This window comes from Cheilinus undulatus, linkage group 14, assembly GCF_018320785.1.
Source record: "Cheilinus undulatus linkage group 14, ASM1832078v1, whole genome shotgun sequence".
Taxonomy (NCBI): domain Eukaryota; kingdom Metazoa; phylum Chordata; class Actinopteri; order Labriformes; family Labridae; genus Cheilinus; species Cheilinus undulatus.
In genome coordinates, this window is record NC_054878.1 from 36,657,906 (window position 1) to 36,678,031 (window position 20,126).

Genomic DNA, 20,126 nt, shown 5'->3' on the forward strand with positions numbered 1-20,126 from the left:
AGTGTTATGATTGATTAAAGCAAAAAGAAATCACTGGGTATGCAGATGGCCTAGTGCAATGGTCCTCAAATGGTGTGGCAAGGACCACCTTATGTAATTATTACAAATATACAGCAACTTAAGTTGAGTCTGGACCACTTTGTCAAGAAGGACACATAATGTATGGTTATGCACTCACTGCATGTATTCACATGACTGTTCTGGGATGCCTCTGCCCTTCCACAAGCCTACATGGAAAGCATCAAGCAGGAAGAGCACACATTCCTGCCTTTCCTGTGCCTACTTGGAAAGCCCGGGATAGGAAGAAAAGCAGCAATAAACCCAGAGCAGAGCAGGCATCATGACAATTGCATTGATAAAGTCAGAGGCAGAGTAAAGGAGGAGCTGGGGTGGGGGCTGGCGGGGGCGCGGTGGCTTTGTCTGCTCTGAACCTGTCAAAATTAGATTTGAACATACTGACAAACACCATGATAAAACAGTCATGAAGTAGTTTATACAAATGTCTCTTGGTAAGAAAAAGCATGCAAAAACAACTTTTTCATCAATAAATCAGGGTTTTTATCAATGAAACAGTTCAAATCAATGTTGATTTTTGCTGGCAATGTGTCACTTTTTTTATTTCCTAGGCTGTACTTACTTGCCACACCCTCCCCTTTCTCCATCCAAAAGGTGTGGACTTTGTTAATTAATGTATTAATTTATTTATCTGCTTCAATATTAAACATCCCGTTTTATTGGTGTTTTCAATTTATTTAAATGTGTTTTTGATAGATAGAAGTAACAGACCTCAATTCTACACAGACATGTTAATGGATAAACTCCCAAAAACATATAAAATTAGTCATTAAAAAGTTAGATTATATTCTTAAAAATATGGGTTTACATTTTTATACAAAAAACAATCTTTTATGTATGTAATGTTTATTATCACTTATGTCTAATTCTATTTTTTGCTTTTATACTGTGAAGCACTTTGGTCAGCCGTGGTTGTTTTAAATGTACTATATAAAGAAAGTTGAATAGAATTGACTTGAATTAAGGAATTGATCAAGGAATAGAGATACATTTTAAAGGAATGTAACCTAAATGAACAATTTCAAAATTACAATAATGCAATAATTTTAAAAGCTGACATCGGTGAAGTGTATTTTTATTATTATTATTATTATTATTATTATTTGCTTTTACTTTCAAAAACTTTGTTAACACTTTGTATAAAACCTTTGTAAAAATGCTATACAGTTAAAGCTATTAACATAATATGTTTAATTATATTGTTTCTTTATAACTGTTATTTTATTTTTATTGTATTTTTTCATTATAATCCAAATAAAAGTCGGAACTATTTAACGTCGTTTTCTAGTAGGAAGACTTCAGTGTTACACTCGTTCAAAGTTCTGCTGTGTCACACCCTAAACCGTCCGGCCCCGGTTGACAGCAATGGAGGAAAGACCGAGCAGAGGCAGGGGAGGCGGCTGGAAAAGAGGCGGCCGGGGTGGACATGACAGCGACAGTCACGGCGGTGAACACCGCGGCAGAGGCAGAGGAGGCCACCACCGCGGCCGGGGGAAAAGAGACCACTACCGGGGTCGTGGACGCGGGGGGAGCGGCCATGCAGCGGAGTTCCATCACCGGGTGAGAGAGCATGGATGCGGCGCTGTGTTGGCGGTCCTGCTCCACCAAACCCCGTTTAAAAAACAGTGATTTTGTGACTGCGTCATCAGGCTAACGCTGCCATGGCTTTGTCATTTACGTAGAAGGACATCATTTAAAACGCCTTAACTCGGCTTTAGTAGTATCATTATAAACACAGCAGCTTGTCCTTTTAGAAGAAAGGCTAGTTTGAAACTTTTAAAGGAGATTTTAATTTGTTATTAAACAGGCTTAAATGAATATGGCGTCTCTGTACGTCTTGAAAAGCAATGAGACGACCGGCATCATGATGAGACATTTCTTAATTTACGTCATTAACACTGCCACAGTATGATTGTGTGTATTTTTTCCCTACACATAGAACAAGACTGATGTCAATGGGGCTAGCCTGGTTAAATAAAGGTTAAATAATAAAACCAAGTGTTAATTTGCAATGTCAGTTTATGCTCAGTGCCAGCAGCTTCAGTGCTGGTACTCTATTGATTGCATTAGATTAGAGAAGTGGGCGTGTATGTAAACATGGAATCCACACTTATCTACTGCTCATGCTCAGTGCATGAGGTCTTATCAACATGTGTAGACTTAAACAAAGGGTGGAATCAAGTGTTTTCATGTGACAAATTGTATAACAAACACTTGAAATGTATCCAAAGCCCTTAAACATTATCATCCTACGACTGGGGCCTTGCTTATAATGCTCAAGAGTTCAGCCTAATTTCCACTGGGATGTTCTGTCAGTTGATGCTCCTGCCATGGTAACTGCTGAATAAGAAGGGAAACAATAGGGGCTCTGTGATTGCAATCATACAAATCTCCTTCGGTACACAGGGGCTTGTTGATTGCAATCATAAAAATCTCCTTTGGTGCATCCATAGCTTCCGTGGAGTTGTTGATCATTATTCTATTTGTGTGTTTGACTTTTGACTGAGTTTTAGGAAAACTGAGCAAAAAGGAGCACACTTTGTCCTCATGACACATCTTATGAAGCACATTTCCATGACAACTTTGTGGAACAGTTTTGCAGCTCTGTAACGACGCGGGAGAAAAAAATAGTGACTCAGGCAGATTTAATGAGTTTGGTCATACAGTTTGATTTGCAGTTTAGCCTGACCCTTTAGTTAGACGTAGCTACCGATAATGAACCACAGCTATGTGTTAATGATCAGGTTAAATCAAGTATCTCTCAGGTTGGGGCACCTCCTGTTATTTTTATGTAAAAAATCAAGTCATTTGATTGAACACACAATCTTTAAGGTCAGTATGTTTTAATCTACAGCAGCTAAATGATGCAGACTTTGATATTATATGACCAATCTTATATCATGACATGCTTCATCATTTTTTACTTCATCTGCAAAACCTGCACCTGTACTAGTGTGGCTCTGGAGGCAATGCTTCTGTCCCAGTAAATGAGCCCAACCTATACCTGCCAACCACTCTTTCTGCTATGATTGAATCTGACCTGCATTTTTCAGGAACCAGAGCACTGGTGCATTTATTTTAAAAGGCTTTCATGTGTTTTGCACTGAAGAGAGGCTTCAGCCCAGATCAGTAGAGGGCTGCAGTGATGGTTGTCCTTCTGGAACTTTGTCCCATCTCCACACAGGATCTCTGGGGCTCAGGCAGAGTGACCATCAGGCTCTTGATCACCTTTGTTACTAAGACCCTTCACCCCCTGATTGCTCAGTTGAGCCAGGTGACTAGCTTTTGGAAGAGCCCTAGTTATGTAAAACTTCTACAGTTTGAGAATTATGGCGGCCACAGTGCTCTTGGGAACTGGTCCACATTAGTTTTCACAGTTAAACATGGAATTCAAATGTACTATTTTTGGATAATCAACCAAAAGTCAAAAGAAAATAAATAGGGTATAAGGACAATATCGAGATATTTAAGCGCAATCTGAAAACTCATTTAACTACTTTATGATTTTATGACTGTGCGTGCTATCACAATCATTGTTCTATTTGATTGTATTTCTTATCTTAGAACATTTTAAATCTTAATTTAGGCTTTTTTTTTACTTTAGTTATGGTTATCTATGTTTTTATGTCCAGTTTTATAGGCTTTGAATTATCTGAAACTTTACATCTTTTATCATTGTTTTTATTATTATTATTATCATTATTATTATTATTATTATGCTAATTTTAATGTTTCTTATTTTATAAATCCTTTTCTTTACTGCTTTGTCTTTTATCTGTCTCTTTTCTATCATCCATCTTTTTGATTTTTTTAGTGAATTACTTTCTGGGTGCATTAGTCTCTTAACCTTTTTACCATTTTACCTTTTTGTCAGTCACTTTTGTACAATCCTGTAAAGCACTTTGATCTGCAATGAAATTTTTTGAAAGGTGCTGTATAAATAAGTTTGTTTGGTAATGTTTTTAGAAAATATGCAAGTAAAATCTGACAAAAAGATTACAAAGATACAATATTATTAGTACAGCTAAGAAAAACTGAATAAATGGCATAATGATTAAATAAAAAAACAAAGTTATGAATATAAAAATCAAAGCCACAAATTAGTGGCAGTACAACACAATAATTGAATAAATAGATAAATGAATAAGTAAAAAATAATAAGATAAATAGTAATTAAAAACCAAATAGAAATAAAACAAGGAAAAAAGTGAATTCTCGTATGTCAAAATATTAAGTGATATAACATGAAAAGTGCTTAAAACATTAATTTTATTTTGAAATATTTTGTCTCAGCTTTATCCTTTACCATCTCAATCAAACACATTCTTCTGAAAAAAGATACACTAGTGTTATTTGTGCCAGAATTTATTAAGACAAAACTGATTTTGTTTCGAAATCCAACATTTTATTCTGTCTGCTTGTCTCACATTGTGCCAAATTAATTCTTTAATTCAGTTAGTTTGGTGTATTTAGATAACAGTCACATTACAAACTTTTATTTTTTGCTCCTGTAGAATAAAGATGAAGACTTTCAGGAGGAAGCAGACAACACTGAGGTGTTCTCCAGGAGGAAACTGGAGTCAAACTGGGACCGATATGCTGAGTCAGAGAGGCAGGAGCCTGAAGACGACACACCCACCCAGAGAGGAACAGACTACCACGTCCTGCTCGAGTCAGCAGGTAGGATGTGGCCAATAAATCGTCAGTGAAGTTTGATTTTAACCCACCACACCCATGGAGCACATTCATCCCTCAGAGGAGGGACAAGTCATGCATCACAGCTTCCAAAAACATGAAAATAATCCTAAAATATGAAGTTTATTTGGCTCTGATTTTAGGAGCTGACATATGAATCAGTAGAAATTTTGGACTACTTTAGTCAGTTTCTTGGATTGTTGCTTTGTAAGCACTAAAGCCAATTTATCCTCAGAAACTGTAGTGACAAATTTCATTACCCTTCCCACGTTTTTATTTGCTGCGCCAACATTTTGCTCACTCCTAAATTTTGACTCATTGTACCAAAAAGGATTGAATCATTTCTGGAGTCAGTACAGTCCGAGTATTCTGATTGGACAAAAGACATTCTATGAGGGCTGATATACAGTCCAACATCTCTTGAATGTTTCATAATGTACTACTCCACCTAGGCAGGTGTTCTGCATACAGTTCGTGAACATTAGTTTGTGTGACACATTGAACAAACAATGTACACAAAATTAGAGACAAACATAGAAGCAGAAGGCAGCAGAATGTTAGGATTGCTTAACAACATGTCACTTACAGTTATGTTGTGATAGTAGCCTAAACGATGGTGCAAAAAGTATTGAATCTGTTTCCTCCTAAATGTTGGTTGTAGAACTGTGTATCAAGAATGAGGTGCTGTATAGGATATCAGCACTGCTAGGATTAATTATTTTCTCTGTGATTTTCAGTGACAATGCTGCAGCAAAGCTCCATAGACAGACATTTTGAGCACCATATTTGGTGCCTCCATCTGTTAGGTCACATTAGACTGTGTTTAAAATGCACATGCACACAGTGCTGCTTTGCCCCTCTGTATGTCTAACAGCTCTGTGACAACCTCAGCCAGCACAGAGGGGAAGCAATTCATCCCCCTTTACGCCTCTGCAACATACATGGTACGCAAATACCACAGCTCAACCTACAGTGCTGTGAAAAGACAAAAAGAAAAAACATATTTTGGCAAACAAATGGGTTTGTTTAAATTTATACTGTACCAGTAAGGTCTACCAGATGAGTGAACAAGTTTCCTAAAAAGGAAAGCCACAACAAGGACTACTACATAACAAATAAAAGTGACTTAATAGATGATAAAGAAAGAAACAGATGAAACTGTAAAAGAGAGTGAGTAATGGCAAGTGGGAAAGGAGCCACAGGTCATGCTTGAACTCAGGCCGCCTGCTTCGAGGAGAACATCCTCTCTACACGGGGCGTGTGGACATAACCTGGTGCCCTGAAAGGATTTTTAAGGAGGGAATGAATCAGGTCTACTCTCTGGCTCACAATTCAGGAACAAATATGGTTGATTTCTGGTCAGTATTGTCGTGATAAATACATATTCCCTTGTTAGTTTTTTTTTCCTGCTGTTCGACTTTAAATGTCACATTGTCTGCAACTTCTTTTTTCTAGTAAAGCAACCAAACGCTCAGAGACTCCCTTGGTACTATCATTAACAATAGTGAGTGGCCTCCTATGGGCTGGGGTGTTATCAGCTTTCATTAATAAAAGTGCAGCTCAAAATAGTAAGAGCATCAACCATCTGCTTTAATAGACCAATTTAACTTTATGAATTGCTATCAAATGTTAGCGTCCGCCTTCATGCAGACAAAGAGGGAGCAATGAAGACTGATGCTTCCAAGCTGACAATCTCCTTTACAGTAGATCACAGTACAGCTGATTTCTTCTGTACTTTCTAAATGTTCAAAAATGGAGTTCATATTTATCTAACTGCTTGTCCTTATTAATGAAAAAGTAGCAGTAACATATAGAAATGAGAAAAAAAAACCATATGATATTGAATTGAAACAAAGTGAATCATGAGACTAGTGAAGATTCACTCAAGTGGTGCTAAACATGCTTCATTTTTTGCAGAAAGGCACATGAACTCATCTGCGTTGTTCATGATATTAAATCAAATGCAATACCTTCAACTGCTGGGGTTAACATGCAATCATAACACAGGCTTTAGCTGCTGCAGGAGAGTTATCCTCCTCATGGATAACTGCGTAGGTCCGTGCTGAAAGTTCTCCCAAACTTAGGAGCAAGTCCTGTCACTTAAAAAAACTAGAAAAGCACTCGGGAGAGCGCAGACCTCCGCCATTAGCCCCATCTCCAAATATATAAGAATCCTTTAAAAAACTTCCTGGATCCAGATGGTGATCCGGATGGCTCCCAAAATCTAATCAGTTCTTCCTTATGCCATATCTGACATTTCCTGAAAATTTCATCAAAATCCATCCATACATTTTTGAGTTATGTTGCTAACAAACAAACAAACTAACAAACCCTGCCGATCACATGACCTCCTTGGCAGAAGTAATAAAGCCAAAATTGAAATCTGTGTTGAAATTAGCAGAATAAAAATTAATCCGCTCAGTTAATGAGGTGACAAACAGTTGCAGTGCATTCAGATATTATTCAGACCCCCTTCACTTTCTCAATTTTATTATGCTGCAGCCTGATGCTACTATTGTTTGAATCAATTTTTGCTCTCATTGATCTACTATCCCATAATGATTAAGTGAAAACAGAAGTTTAGAAGTTTTTGCAGATTTCTTAAAAAGAAAAAACTGAAATAGCACATTGACATAAATATTAAGACCCTTTACTCAGTACTTCATTGAAGCATCATTAGCGGCAATTACAGTATTAAGTCTTTTTGAATACAACACAGCAAGCTTTGCACACCTTGAATGGAGGATTTTCTGCTATTCTTCTTTGCACATCCTTTCAAGCTCAGTCAGGTTGGATGGGGACCATCAGTGGGCAGCCATTTTTGGATCTTTACAGAGATGTTTGATAGGGTTTAAGTCAGGGCTCTGGCTAGGCCGCTCTAGGACATTCAGAGTTGTCCCTTAACCATTCCTGTGTTGTCTTGCCTGTGTGCTTTAGAGTCAATGTCATGTGGTGAGCCTTCAGCCCAGTCTGAGGTCCTGCATGCTGCTAAACAGGTTTTGATATCTCTGCACTATGCTCAATTCAGCTTTCGCTCAATCCTTACCAGTCTCTCAGTCCCTGTTGCTGAAAAAAAACCCTGCAGCATGATGCTGACACCACCATGCTTCACTGTTTGGATGGTACTGGACAGGTGATGAGTGGTACCTAGTGTGGCCTCATCAGACTGGAGAATCTTGTGTCTCACGTTTTGAGAGTCCTTCGGGCGCTTTTTTGTGAACTTCTCAAACGTTTTGCAATGAGGGGGGGTCTTCTATCCACCCACTCTGCCATAAGAGCCCAGATCAGTGGAGGGCTGCAGTGATGTTTGTCCTTCATAAACTTTGTCTCATCTCCACACAGGATCTCTGGAGCTCAGTCAGGTTCTTGGTCACCTCTCCAAGGCCCTTCTCCCCTGATTGCTCAGTTTGGCCGGTCAGCCAGCTCTTAGAAGAGTCCTGGTTGTGCCAAACTTCTTCCATTTAAGAATTATGGGCAACACTGTGCTTTTGGGAACCTTCAGTGCAACAGAATTGTTGTTGTAGCCTTATCCAGATCTGTGCCTTGCAAGAAACCGGTCTCTGAGCTCTGCAGGCAGTTCCTCGACCTCATGACTTGGTTTTTGCTCTGATATGCATTGTCAGCTGTGAGGCCTTTTATTGAGAGGTGTGTGCCTTTCCAAATCATTTCGAATCAATTTAATTTACCACAGGTGTACTCCAATCAAGGTGTAGAAACATCTCAGCAATATCTCAGTATTTTGTTTTTAGATAAATTAGCAAAATATTCTTCAAAAATGTGTTTTCACTTTGTTATGACTGGATACTGAGTGTAGATTAGTGACAGAAAAAACATTTTTTAAAAAAAGGGACTGGGGGGAGGGGGTCTGAATACTTTGTAAATGTATTTTATGTTGTGTTTAAGGTCAGCTCCGAAAAATGAGAATGAGGTGAATTTGAATAAAATGTCATCATGTGTTCAAATGTAACATTAGGGAAAAAAAATCCGGTTTTGACGAGAGACTTAAAGAAATACCTATGGCATGCAGAAGACAGTCAAGTCTTTTCTTTTTTATCTATTTTTCCTCAAATAAATGTTCAGGCCCGTTGCAGGACCCTGCCTTTTATGAGAATATTTGTTATAAGGAAAGCACAGAGCATTACTGCACACATGCTTCTGCTGTAGAGCTGTGCTAAAACAGTCTGCTGGGTGATTTCTACTTTGAACTTTAGCACAAGAAGTCAGTTATTTCACTGGAGTCATTATGGGAGCGATGCTTGAACGTGTTGATGTAAAAATCTGGAGTCAGTGAGTCGTCCCTTTCAGCCGGTCTGCTCTGCTCTCAGCATGACTGAGTGGATTTCATAACACACTGATGCAGAGAGGAAAGCACTTCACTCTGCTGAGTTTGAAAATGTGGAAATGTTTGGCTTCATATCATCAAGTGTGGAGTTATTTTAGTTTTTATATAAAAACAGGATGTGGTCTGAGGGTTAAATACACCTAATCGAATCAGGGTTATGCCGCCACATTGACCTTGTATTAATTAACAAACTCTACTCGGGTTTTAGTTGCTGACTACTGGATTTAAAAGAAACCTGTTATGCCTGTGAGTTAAATATTAATTCAGTGGAATAATGTGGACTTGGTTGCCTGTTTAGTCGTGACAAACGCAGCTGCCCTCAAATGTTGCGCCAAATTAGCGTTTTCCAGATTTTTTGTTTTGGTTTTAATGACCTGTACTTTCTCATTTTTGGCTCAGCTCTCATCAGTTTTATTTTCAGCTGCAACAGGAAGCAGAGAAAAAGCTCCAACAACCCACTGTGCAGCTCTTGTCCAATACCAAATTAGAGCCAGAAATGGGGACTATCTGGTTTAACATAATGAAGCACTTAGCACCTAAAAAGGCAGATACTTCCCTAAGGAGCAGGAAAAGATTTGGCAGTGAAATTTGACTGGGGAATGTTGGCTGGACGTGTACATTGGCAGCATTTTCTAAAATGTGTTCACCATTTAATTTTGTAAGGAGATAGTTTGAGTCGTGTTTCAGATAATAGATTTGCTCTTGATGGTTCAGTAAATCACAGTAGTGTGTTTCTTATAGATTTATTCTTTTAGTTTCATTACCTGTTTTTAACAGGAGTCAGAAGAAGTCATCATCTTTGACTGAAGGATTGACCTTAACATGGATGTACTTGCTAATTATACATTATGGCTTGTCATCCGAACTTGGACAGAAGATTAAAGCTGCATTAAATCAAATTTATTGAAACTAACAAATAAAGAAAACAACACAGTTGACTCGTAAGGTGTATTCTCCATCCATCCTACTTTTTGGCAACATCCCATAGGAGTGCCAAACTTAATGGTGGAGCTACACACACATAATAGACACTGCAGTTCAGTGATTGGTCGAAAGAATTGCCACTTCCTGTGGGACAGTAGTAACAAACACAAACAGGGCCGTTTCTTGCGCAAGCCAACATGGGGGCACCAAAGCTGAATGTTCAGCCTCATCTGAGGAGAATTAAGATTACCTGTCTTTGTCCCTTACTGTATATGCTTAAAAAATAAAAGTAGGGTATCAGAATGAAATAAGCCGCAATGTTAGGTTGTTGCCAGTGTTTCTGAGGCAAAATCAAGTCAAAATCGTTGAACTCCACTGTCACGCAGTGAGTGAGGTTCGCAGACAGGTAGCATGTGAATGACTGGGTCAGTGTATTTTCTGGCAGATCCATTTCCTGTTTGAAAAAAAAATAGGCCATTTTCTTTTTGTTTTTTAATTTTGGTCACAAATATAGTTTATTTGTCTTCAGCTAGCCTCGGATGAATGCTAGTTAGTGAGTGACATCAGTTGTGTTCTTGCTTTTAAAATAAATCATTTTTAAAAACACTTGGTATGTGTTTAATTTATCGACATAAAGAGTATTTTTTGTTTTCCTTGTTATTTTGCTTGAGTGGCTCAACCTAAGATGTTCAATTTCAGTATGAGAGGTTATCATGCATATCATGCATGCATGCATCATTAGCATTCGTGGATCATTTACTGGATTAGGAATCTCTCCATCATAGTTTGGCAAACTAGGGCCCACTCCAAACAGCATTTAACATAGGGCTCCAAAAAGCTAGAAATGGCCCTTAACACAAACACGGTTTGTTTAAATATCCCATGGAATTCGGAAAAGGAATCTTATCAGGACGATATTTATAATCAACAATGTCGGCACATAATACCACCTCATGGACGACCTCGGAGGTGCAGACCTTCGCGGCGATTGTTGGTGATGAGGAAGTGCAGAAGGACTATGGCGGGGCTATGAAGCATGAGAAAGTGTCCCAGCTAGGGGCATAGCCTTGCCATCCGTCATACAACACTGCCCACCAAGTGAGGGTATGGGTGTCTGTGGAAACTTAAGCTATTTTGGGGTTTACCTCACCGAACCATGCCAAACCGTACTCAATCTAAGTTGACCATCTGGTGGAAGGGCAGCTTATGTGTCAAGTTTTTTTCTGATAATAAGAAGTGGAGACTTTTAAGGTAAAGAATTTGGTGGAAATAAAGAGAGTCTCTCATTGGGCACTTAACTGAACTTTAGCATAGCAATGCTAGCAGAGAGCAGGGGGGTAAAAACAGCTACTTTGAGAGAGACACCCTACTTCTTTTAGTAATCCTGGACTTAAAACAAATGAGTTATCATTTAAAACACACTTTAAGCTGGTTATTATGTAGGATCCTGCTGTGCTGGGTTCAAGTGACACCGAGACAACCATTCCAGCAATTAGCCTGCACCCTGAGATGATGGTGCACTGTGGTCAGGCAGAGCGTGGCTGATGGTCTCTGTGTCGGAAAGGAGAGGCAGAGGTCTGAGGTTAAATTCCCAGTGTTATCATTGTTGTATGTTAGGAAGACATAGCCACCTGAATAACAGACTATATTAAGATTAAGTGCTCATTTCTTTTAGATAGTTGGAGCACAAGAGGGCGAGATCATTTGTTTGTGATCTAAAACTATGTTTAGCCCTGAAAGTGTTGACAAACTTTATAACACTCTAAATCCAAAACTCAGTCACACGTAGCTCTTGGTCTTTTCACATTTTAACAGCAATGTTTTCCAAGTTTAGAAACTAATCTCTTATTTGACTTTGCGGAGACTTTTCTAATTTAAAGCAGCTGTGAGGATCTTTCAGCTTGCGTGGATTTGGCGCCCCCTATGTGGACGAAATATGCAAAGTAAAGCCCTTCTGATCTGTGTTTGGTCATCTCTAAAAGATTGTGTCTATAGCATGTTAATCTAATAATGTTTTTCTACAAAAGTAGGAATATAAGATCACTGTTAGGAGAGCTTTACTACATTCAGATCATTTTTTGGGTTAAACCTTTCGAGCACTCAGGAGTCGGCGTGAAAGATCTCTTCAGGACTTTGACTCACATGTGTATTTGGAGGAAGTTATCGGGTCATTTTTACCATCATATGGTTAAGCAGCTAGCAGTGTCTGTAGGATTGTTGTTCTCTCATCTTAAGCCATTAGAGAGCTGTAGTGTTTCAGCAGCATGTCTCTCTCTCCTCCTGTTGTAGCGTAAATGCCAGAGGTTCTCCTGTGAGCTGTTTGACTCTCTCTGTGTTTTGCCCACATTGTCAGATTAGTCACGCCGTACAGCAAGAGGCTGCTGCTCTCCAGAGGATACTTAATTGTACGTGGGAGGCAAAGCTTTCCAGAGTCATTTTTTCTGGCCCAATTAAGGTAGCTGAGAAACCAGGAATTCAGCGCAGAAACCTCCCATCTACTCTGGGTTTAAGTTATTACAGAATACTTATTATATCACTGTCACTTTGTGTATCCAAGGTGTAGAAGTGCTGGATTAATGTGTTTGTTTTGTTGGCAGGATTGGACAGGATGTACAGGTCAGATGTTGTGTATTTTTGGATAAAAACGGCCCGGAGCAGCGAGTCTTGTGAGACTCAAACTCCCTGAGCTGAGAGGTCGAGAATGGAGCTTTACCTGCAGTATGATGGAGGCGTTAGACGTGAGAGAGATTATATGAGCTGATTTTACAACATTTTAATCATATGTTTCTGCTGTAATGAAGCACCGTGTGATTATGTAACTACATGTGTGTGTTCTGTAATAGAAAGTCTAATTATTATGTTTCTGTGTGTTGTTAGAGCTAAAGCCATATGAATAACCTAAAAGAAAACAATATAAATATATACCTGAGTGGGCGGGGATTGTTTTGTTTCTGACATTAAAGGGCAGAAAGCATCAGAGTTGTGTTTAAGTAAGACAAAGAAACTTCTAAAGCTCTTCAACTATGGATTAGTTTCATAATCTGTATATCCACGCCACATAATGTTCACTATAATAGATTTAAGGTTTGGTCTGTATAATATAAAAGAAGCTAATCAAAATATCCCTCAGCCCAAAGTGCTTTTTATTGTACACCCAACAGTCTTAAACCCCCTAAAAAGCAATTAGTGGAACATGTCAGCTTGAGAAATGACTAAATTGATTAATTGGTTATCAAATTTATTGTCATTAACTTCTTAGAATTAAACCAAAAGTTGATGCTTTAAAGCAGTGCTTTCCAAAGTGTGGGCTGGGGCCCACTGGTGGACCACAGAGGTACTGCAGGTAGGCCGAGTTATTTACAATCACTAAAAATCCTAGTTAAACGTATCATAAAATACTTGATTGCATGTTATTACTTCAAGTCTCAGAACTAAAGAAGAGGACTAGGGCCACTGAAAAAAACATTTTGAGAAAAGAACTTTTTAACTTGTGAGAAAAAAAGTCAGGATTCTGAGATTAAAGTCAGGATTCTGAGATTAAAGTCAGAATTCTGAGATTACAGTCAGAGTTCTGATTATTTATCTCAGAATTCTGACTTTTTCTCAGAATTCTGAATTGTTCTCACAAGTAAAATAGTAAAATCTCAAAATGTTGTTTTCAGTGGCCCTAATCCTCTTCTGTACAGAACAAAACAAAGCCATTAGTTTTTAATTCATGTCACTTTTTACTTTTAGTGATGCATGATAAATATTTTTTGAATCAATTTCCTGAAACTTTCCTGCTCCTAATGGCCAATAACTTAGAAGAACTGATGCATTTTTTTCAATAATCAATTAAGAAAAGGAGTTTATTTAATGTTTTTATGCAAATCTGGGAGTAAGAGTGGTTGATATGTAATTAGCAAAGATATTTATAACTGATTCTAATTAGCCACTCATGTTTACTCATGTTTTAATAAAAAAAAAGAACAGATCTGACTTTACAACTATTATTTATTCTTTTTTAACTTTAGCTAGTACATTTGTGTACAAAACATAAACAAACACTGACAAACTTTGGTTTTAAGGAGTTTGCTTTTTTCCATTTTCCCATTAAATGAATCTAAACCTCCTGACAAACTGTCAAATCATTTCAGTCAACTAAAGAAGTCAGATGACATGTCAAATCAGACACGTCTATTAAAAACCAGATGGCTTTCAAATTAGTAGAATGTATCCTTCTGTTAAAAATAAAGGAACTATAATCCTGATGCAAATTACTCTACAGATGAATACATAAATTATGGCTGGCTGTCATGATTTATAAAATGTATAAATGCATAAATCAGAAATTCAAGAGACCTGATGTTTTTCATAAAAATCCAAATATGCACTAAGATAAGTCATATTAAAGATGAGTAAAAAAATGTTAAGTGCATCTTTGATATAAAATACTGGTGTTGTCTGTGGTTAAACTTCTGTTCCTATTGTTGTCAGTCAGACTGATTGAAAGAAGGAGGGCTGGATCAGGAGACTGTCAGACTGATTTTGTCTCAATAGTGTTGACTCTTTGGCTTTCTCTGACAAACTCTCTATAGTTTCAATTGTCTGCTGAATCAGCACTCTGCCTGGTTTTAGCCTTCGGCTTGGTCCTCCTGCTAGTGGCTACTGCCATTTCAGTCTGTCGTTAGCATGATGAGTCTTGAGTGACTAATAAAATCATTTGTGTTAAAACTCGAGGACATTTGACTTCCTTGGGGTCTTTGCAGGACATGTTTAATAAACACTGTCGTGAATAATTCCACTAGTGTTATAAGATGTACCATTGCCTCTTTGCGCCCTGACCTGTTTCAGAATGTGTAGCGTCATGAGAAAAAAACTGAAACGCCTTTACAGTCGGTGGAATTTAATGGTTACTTTTTATTATCAAGATAATCAAATACAAGCAGTAACAGCTGATTATTTATCGGTATTGGTAATTATCGCACATCCCTATTTATTTCGTCTGATGTATACAACTGGTGTTATAGTTCAACTGGTGTTGGATTAACTGGTGACTCTCTAGTAAACATTCACTCTGCCGCTCAGTTCTCCATTGTAAGAATTTATCAGTGTCTTTGGAGATATTAATGCTGCTAGGTAGAGTTTGCTCAGCCACAATGTATGTAAACAGAGATGAATACTGCAAAAGAAAATTTGCAAATGCCTGATTAAAAAAAAAACAAGTAATGTTAATGCCTCTGAAGGTAAAGCATTTGCATTAATTTCCCAGTTTATGAAACAAAAATATGACTAATAAAATGTAAATATTTCACTCTGGTGTTATGGTTGATAAGGGTGTTGGGGGCTGCTCTATAGGCAAATGAACGAAAAGCAAAAACGACAAAGTGCTTTTGAGTTGGAATGATTCCTTAAAAGATCTAAAATGGGAAGCCATCATGGAGAAGAGTAGTTATTTGCACATCACAGGTGTGGGGTAATCAAAAATGCAGCAAGTAAAAACTAGACTGGCCTGAACCTTATTCAGTAGCACATCAAGTTTAATAAGCCCAAGGTTTTTACTAAAGGATCTGCAGTAAGTGCTGGCCTTAGGTTGAAACCTTCAGATAATGAACATTTTTGTGACACTTGGTGAGAAAATTAGGCATATCTCCAAATCATTGAAAGTTTCCAGCTAAAAAGCAGTCTATATTACCAAAATGTACTTTTAAAAGTCTCAAATTAGCATGTTTGTGTGTTTTTCAGTACACAGTAGTTGGATTTAGCTGATGGTGGAGCATGTTCAGTGTTGGCTCTTTAGTACAGTATTTGACACTGCTGAGTAGGGCTGGGCAATTATGGCAAAAATCATAATCACAATTAACTGAACTCTTTTCCTCGATTATGGTAAATGAATGGTTATTCCACCCCCTACCTCGGTTTGTGCTGTAAATATTTGTATAATTTTATAACAAATAACTGTAATTTTGTATAATTTTAAGTTTAATGCATCAATCTAGTGTACTTCCAGAACAAAATTTGGGCTTAACCTATTAAATACTGTTCTCTTTAAACAGTTTTGTGCCCTTGTTGTAATTAAACTAGAGTGGTGCTGATTCCAGTTTGACTGACCATTTTCAAATGAATTTTCCTGGTCTGAACTCCTGGTAAAGATTTCAGATTAAACTGATTTTCTTTCCTTAAAAACTGTCATTGCCATCAGTTACTCACATTGGCATGAGTTCGATAAAGCATCAAAAAGGATAATATACCCAAAACTATCACAGACTGTTGTTTTTTTTTTAAAAAACTAACCTTTATCTGAAAAAAGTCACCAAAATGATAAGTCCTTTCAATTATCATATTCCTTGTTGCAATAATAAAGATAATATTTTAAGTCTATTATTTAAAAAAAAACTTTATCACCAAGGTTGATTATTTTAATCATAGCTTGATTAATGCTATCTGTTTTATTGGTATTTTCTACAAAAGTAAACTAACATTAACTCGTCTTGCCTCCCCCTACACCACCACCCCCCACCCCCTTCATAGGCTACACACACAGCAGCTCACCTGTTTCTCACCTGTTCTGCTTTCTTTCTCTCCCTAACTGTGTTCTGAGTTTCTGCTTTAGTGTCATCATCAGGAGTGCTCTTATATTAAATCACCTTGAAACGTACGTCGTCATTATTTGTTTTCACTCGCGAGTTGATTCAAAACAGTTTGATGTTTTAATTCATGAACCAGCGCGGGAACTTGACGGAGTTTCTTCATACATTCACAAACTAAATGATGACAGAAGTTGACATTTAAAAGGAGAGGGTGCATTTACAGGAGAGACCTGATGAAAGAGTCTCTGTGCAGAGAGAGAGATGCAGAGAAAGCGACCACTGTGCACTTATCGATTGATCACGGAGGGCATCGATCTCCATAACTAGATATCTTTGGGGTTAATTTACTAATGTGTGATGCCCAGTTAAGATTATGTTTGGTCAACGCTGTATATGTATTAACTTGATCATATTTATCCTACAAACACCGCCTCTCACGTAGTGTGCTTCTATGGTGCATTAATAGAGAGATTTACAAGGGGACAAAACCAAAATAACCGACATCAGTTTTATGTCGGTTATTGGCTCTAAGTGTTGGTTTTGATTATTGCACTACTGCTGAGCACAGTGCACTGATTCAGAGGCTAAGACAGTGGGCGGGTGTTTCTGTACAATCCTTTACTTGTGGTGTCCCTCAGGGTTCTGTCCTGGGTCCTCTGTCATTTAGGCCCAAGCTCTGACCTAGGGTAGGAGAGGACCATACTGTATCTGTATGTCATTTTTCTGGTAGAAAAATTGCTAGTTTGGGGACTTTTACAAGCTCAAAAACTTAACAGATTTAACAGAAAATTCTCCCCCAGTGGAAAGTTTTGTATTTTTGTGGAATTGTGAAAGTCCATCAAGCAGGGGCCCCAAACGTGATAGGGGATTGGGTAAGATCTTTATGCATAAAAATCAGTGCACATACGTATCATGACAAATTTTGGGCAATTAACACGTTTTATATTTTAACAACCTAGTCAGAGGGATTTCATCCAATTCACTCCAGATTTTTTTTTTTTTTTTTTGCTCATACCAGACAACCTGGAGAACTAAAGGAGTGCAAACTGTGAGTTTTAAACGTAGGTAGCGGCCGCAACTGGAGCCTAAAATTAAAGTGATTTTTTTGTGCATTTTTGCAGTAAAAATACTTTTTGATTCAATCATCACCAAACTTCACAGGGATGATCACACATCGGTCCTGAATACATTTATACATCAGTATCATTACTTTGTCACAGTGCCCCCTTCTGGCAATTGAATATTTCTGCCTCTGATTTTTTAAAAATTTCCCTTAAAATTTTCAGCCCCTGCACACCATTCATCCTAGGCCTATGAATTTTGGTCTGCATATACAGTGCTTAACAAATTTATTAGACCACCCTAACCCTAACCAAAGTAAGGTTTATACCACAGCTGCCCTAAATTAACAGCATTGGTAATTACCAAAATCATTTTTTATGTTTCTGCAATGGTTAAAACACCAATATGTAGAAGCTCTTTAACCCAATGATATTTTTAATGCTAAGATATAATTATTATTGTTATCCATGAATTTTCAAATTTACTGATTTACAAAAAACCTGGAAAATAGTAAAGCACATTAATATTTCTTGATTAATATATCAAATTATAGTTATTTACTTGCATTCCTGAACAGAATAATTAGCTTTAGTGGTTGAATGTTGTGCTTGATTCATTTCTGACTTCTCAGAGAAGCCCAGTGAGCCAGCTCAAATTTGGGTAAATTCAGTTTGAAATCCCTCATTCCTGTTCAAAATGGTAAAACACTGAGAGCTCACTGAAAATGAAAGAGTCCACATTAAAGCACTTCATGATGCTGGATGGTCTTTGAGACAAATATGACAGGTGGTCTAATAAATTTGTTAAGCACTGTAGGTCATTACAAGACCCACAAAAAAGCCTCTAGGACCCATGCCCAAATCCCAACAGGAAGTCCACCAGCTTCATCTCAATTTCAAAATAAGGCATTTTTGAAGGTGCCAAATGACTAACCTATTTTAACTTTAGTATACAATATTCTGTGATCTTCTGCTCTTTCTTGCAAGACAACAGTATCACACTGAACACACCTACATGCAAACATCTAATCATAGCACCCCCTAGTGGCAACTGGAAGTGACAAAAATGGGTCATGTCTTCATTCGTCTTGTCGTGCTGAACCTATTGAGCTCTGATTTGAAGAAACGCCATAATAATTGGCCACAATACAGATTTGTTTCATTGAAGGATGTCTCACTGGCGATGGCGAACATTTCAACATCTTGGCAATTTGGCAGAAAGTATGTGTAACTTTCCAACCAAACATCTGATTGGCTTCAAATTTCACATGTAGGTTCAAGGTGCGCCCCTTTACATATTCAAGTGTCAATTTCATTGTTTTGATTTAGCACCCCTACTGGCAACAGGGAGTGACGAAATTGGGCCATTTCTTTATTGCTGAGCAATTCGATATCCTGCTGTTTCCCAGGAAGTCACTTTAACTCAGACCTCGCATGTATGATTAGGGCCTGCCCCTTTACATAATTTAATGTGTATTTAAATGTGCGTTAAATGTTTTTGCTGATGCACCATTTACCACAAGAATGCAGAGGCATCTCTAACATATAATATCCTGATTTTTTTTTCTCAGTTTACATGACAAATAACAGTCCTAGGAGGACTGACATGCTTTCTGTGCTCTGCTGCAGCACAAAGCTTGGGTTGCTTGCATCCAATTATTCCCACATCTTGCACCAGGATGCGAGGGCTCTTCAGTGCTGCTTGCAGCCCTAGTTTTCTTTGTATCTACAGCCTCCTGAGCATCTTACAAGTGCTTTAAAGGATGTTTCTTTCCCTTGTTATGCAGATGATATCCAGCTCTATATGCCTTTTAAACCTCAAAATGTTTCAAGTTGTCTGTTCTGCATGAATGTAAAAGCTTGGATGGCTGAAAGTTTTCTTAAATTGTTCCAGAGGTAAAAAGTTGTCTTGTTTTTTTTTTTTTTTTATCTTAGATGTTTAACTTCTTCTGCATTATTTGGGTGTAAAGATGGGTCAGGCTCTAAGCCTGGTCCAGCATTTACCATTCAAGGCTCTATTGCAAGTCTGAATGCTCAACTCTGATTTCATGCTCAGATCAGATTTTTTGTTTTCTCAGTTCACAAAAATTTAAAAAATTCTGCATCAGACCCCTGCATAAACTTCAATGGATTTACATTCAAAAGTGGCTGAAAATATCTGTTTTTTAATGAAAGTTTGGGCGTTTAAACTGTCATGAATAAATCATCTGATTAAAAAAAATCAGATTTTGGCCTGCAGTGTGAATGCAGCCTAAGAATGGGCTAAACTGTGCACTGTAGTATCTAGAATGGAGCTAGAGATGATTGTCTGTGCTTTTGTTTCATCAAGGCTTGATTACTGTAATTCTCTTTTCACATGTCTTCGCATCACATCTTTGAACCGCCTACATCTGGTCCAAAAATGCTGCTGTTGACCAGCTCCTCGAGAAGTTCCCATGTTTCACCCCTCTCTTTTTTTCT

The 20,126-nt window shown here is 37.8% G+C and overlaps 2 protein-coding genes across 2 annotated transcripts in view; one reads left to right on the forward strand and one right to left on the reverse strand.

The window, feature by feature from the left end:
• LOC121521238 (muscarinic acetylcholine receptor M5-like) overlaps positions 1-20,126 on the reverse strand; it is a 37,692-nt gene that overhangs the window by 2,382 nt on the left and 15,184 nt on the right. The window lies entirely within an intron of this gene.
• The window catches only part of aven (apoptosis, caspase activation inhibitor), a 68,303-nt gene continuing 49,601 nt past the window's right edge, over positions 1,425-20,126 (forward strand). Inside the window, exons 1-2 of the mRNA XM_041805057.1 lie at positions 1,425-1,635; positions 4,590-4,755. Coding sequence (XP_041660991.1) covers positions 1,441-1,635; positions 4,590-4,755 — 361 coding nt within the window. The 5' untranslated portion in view covers positions 1,425-1,440. The remainder of the gene's footprint in view (positions 1,636-4,589; positions 4,756-20,126) is intronic.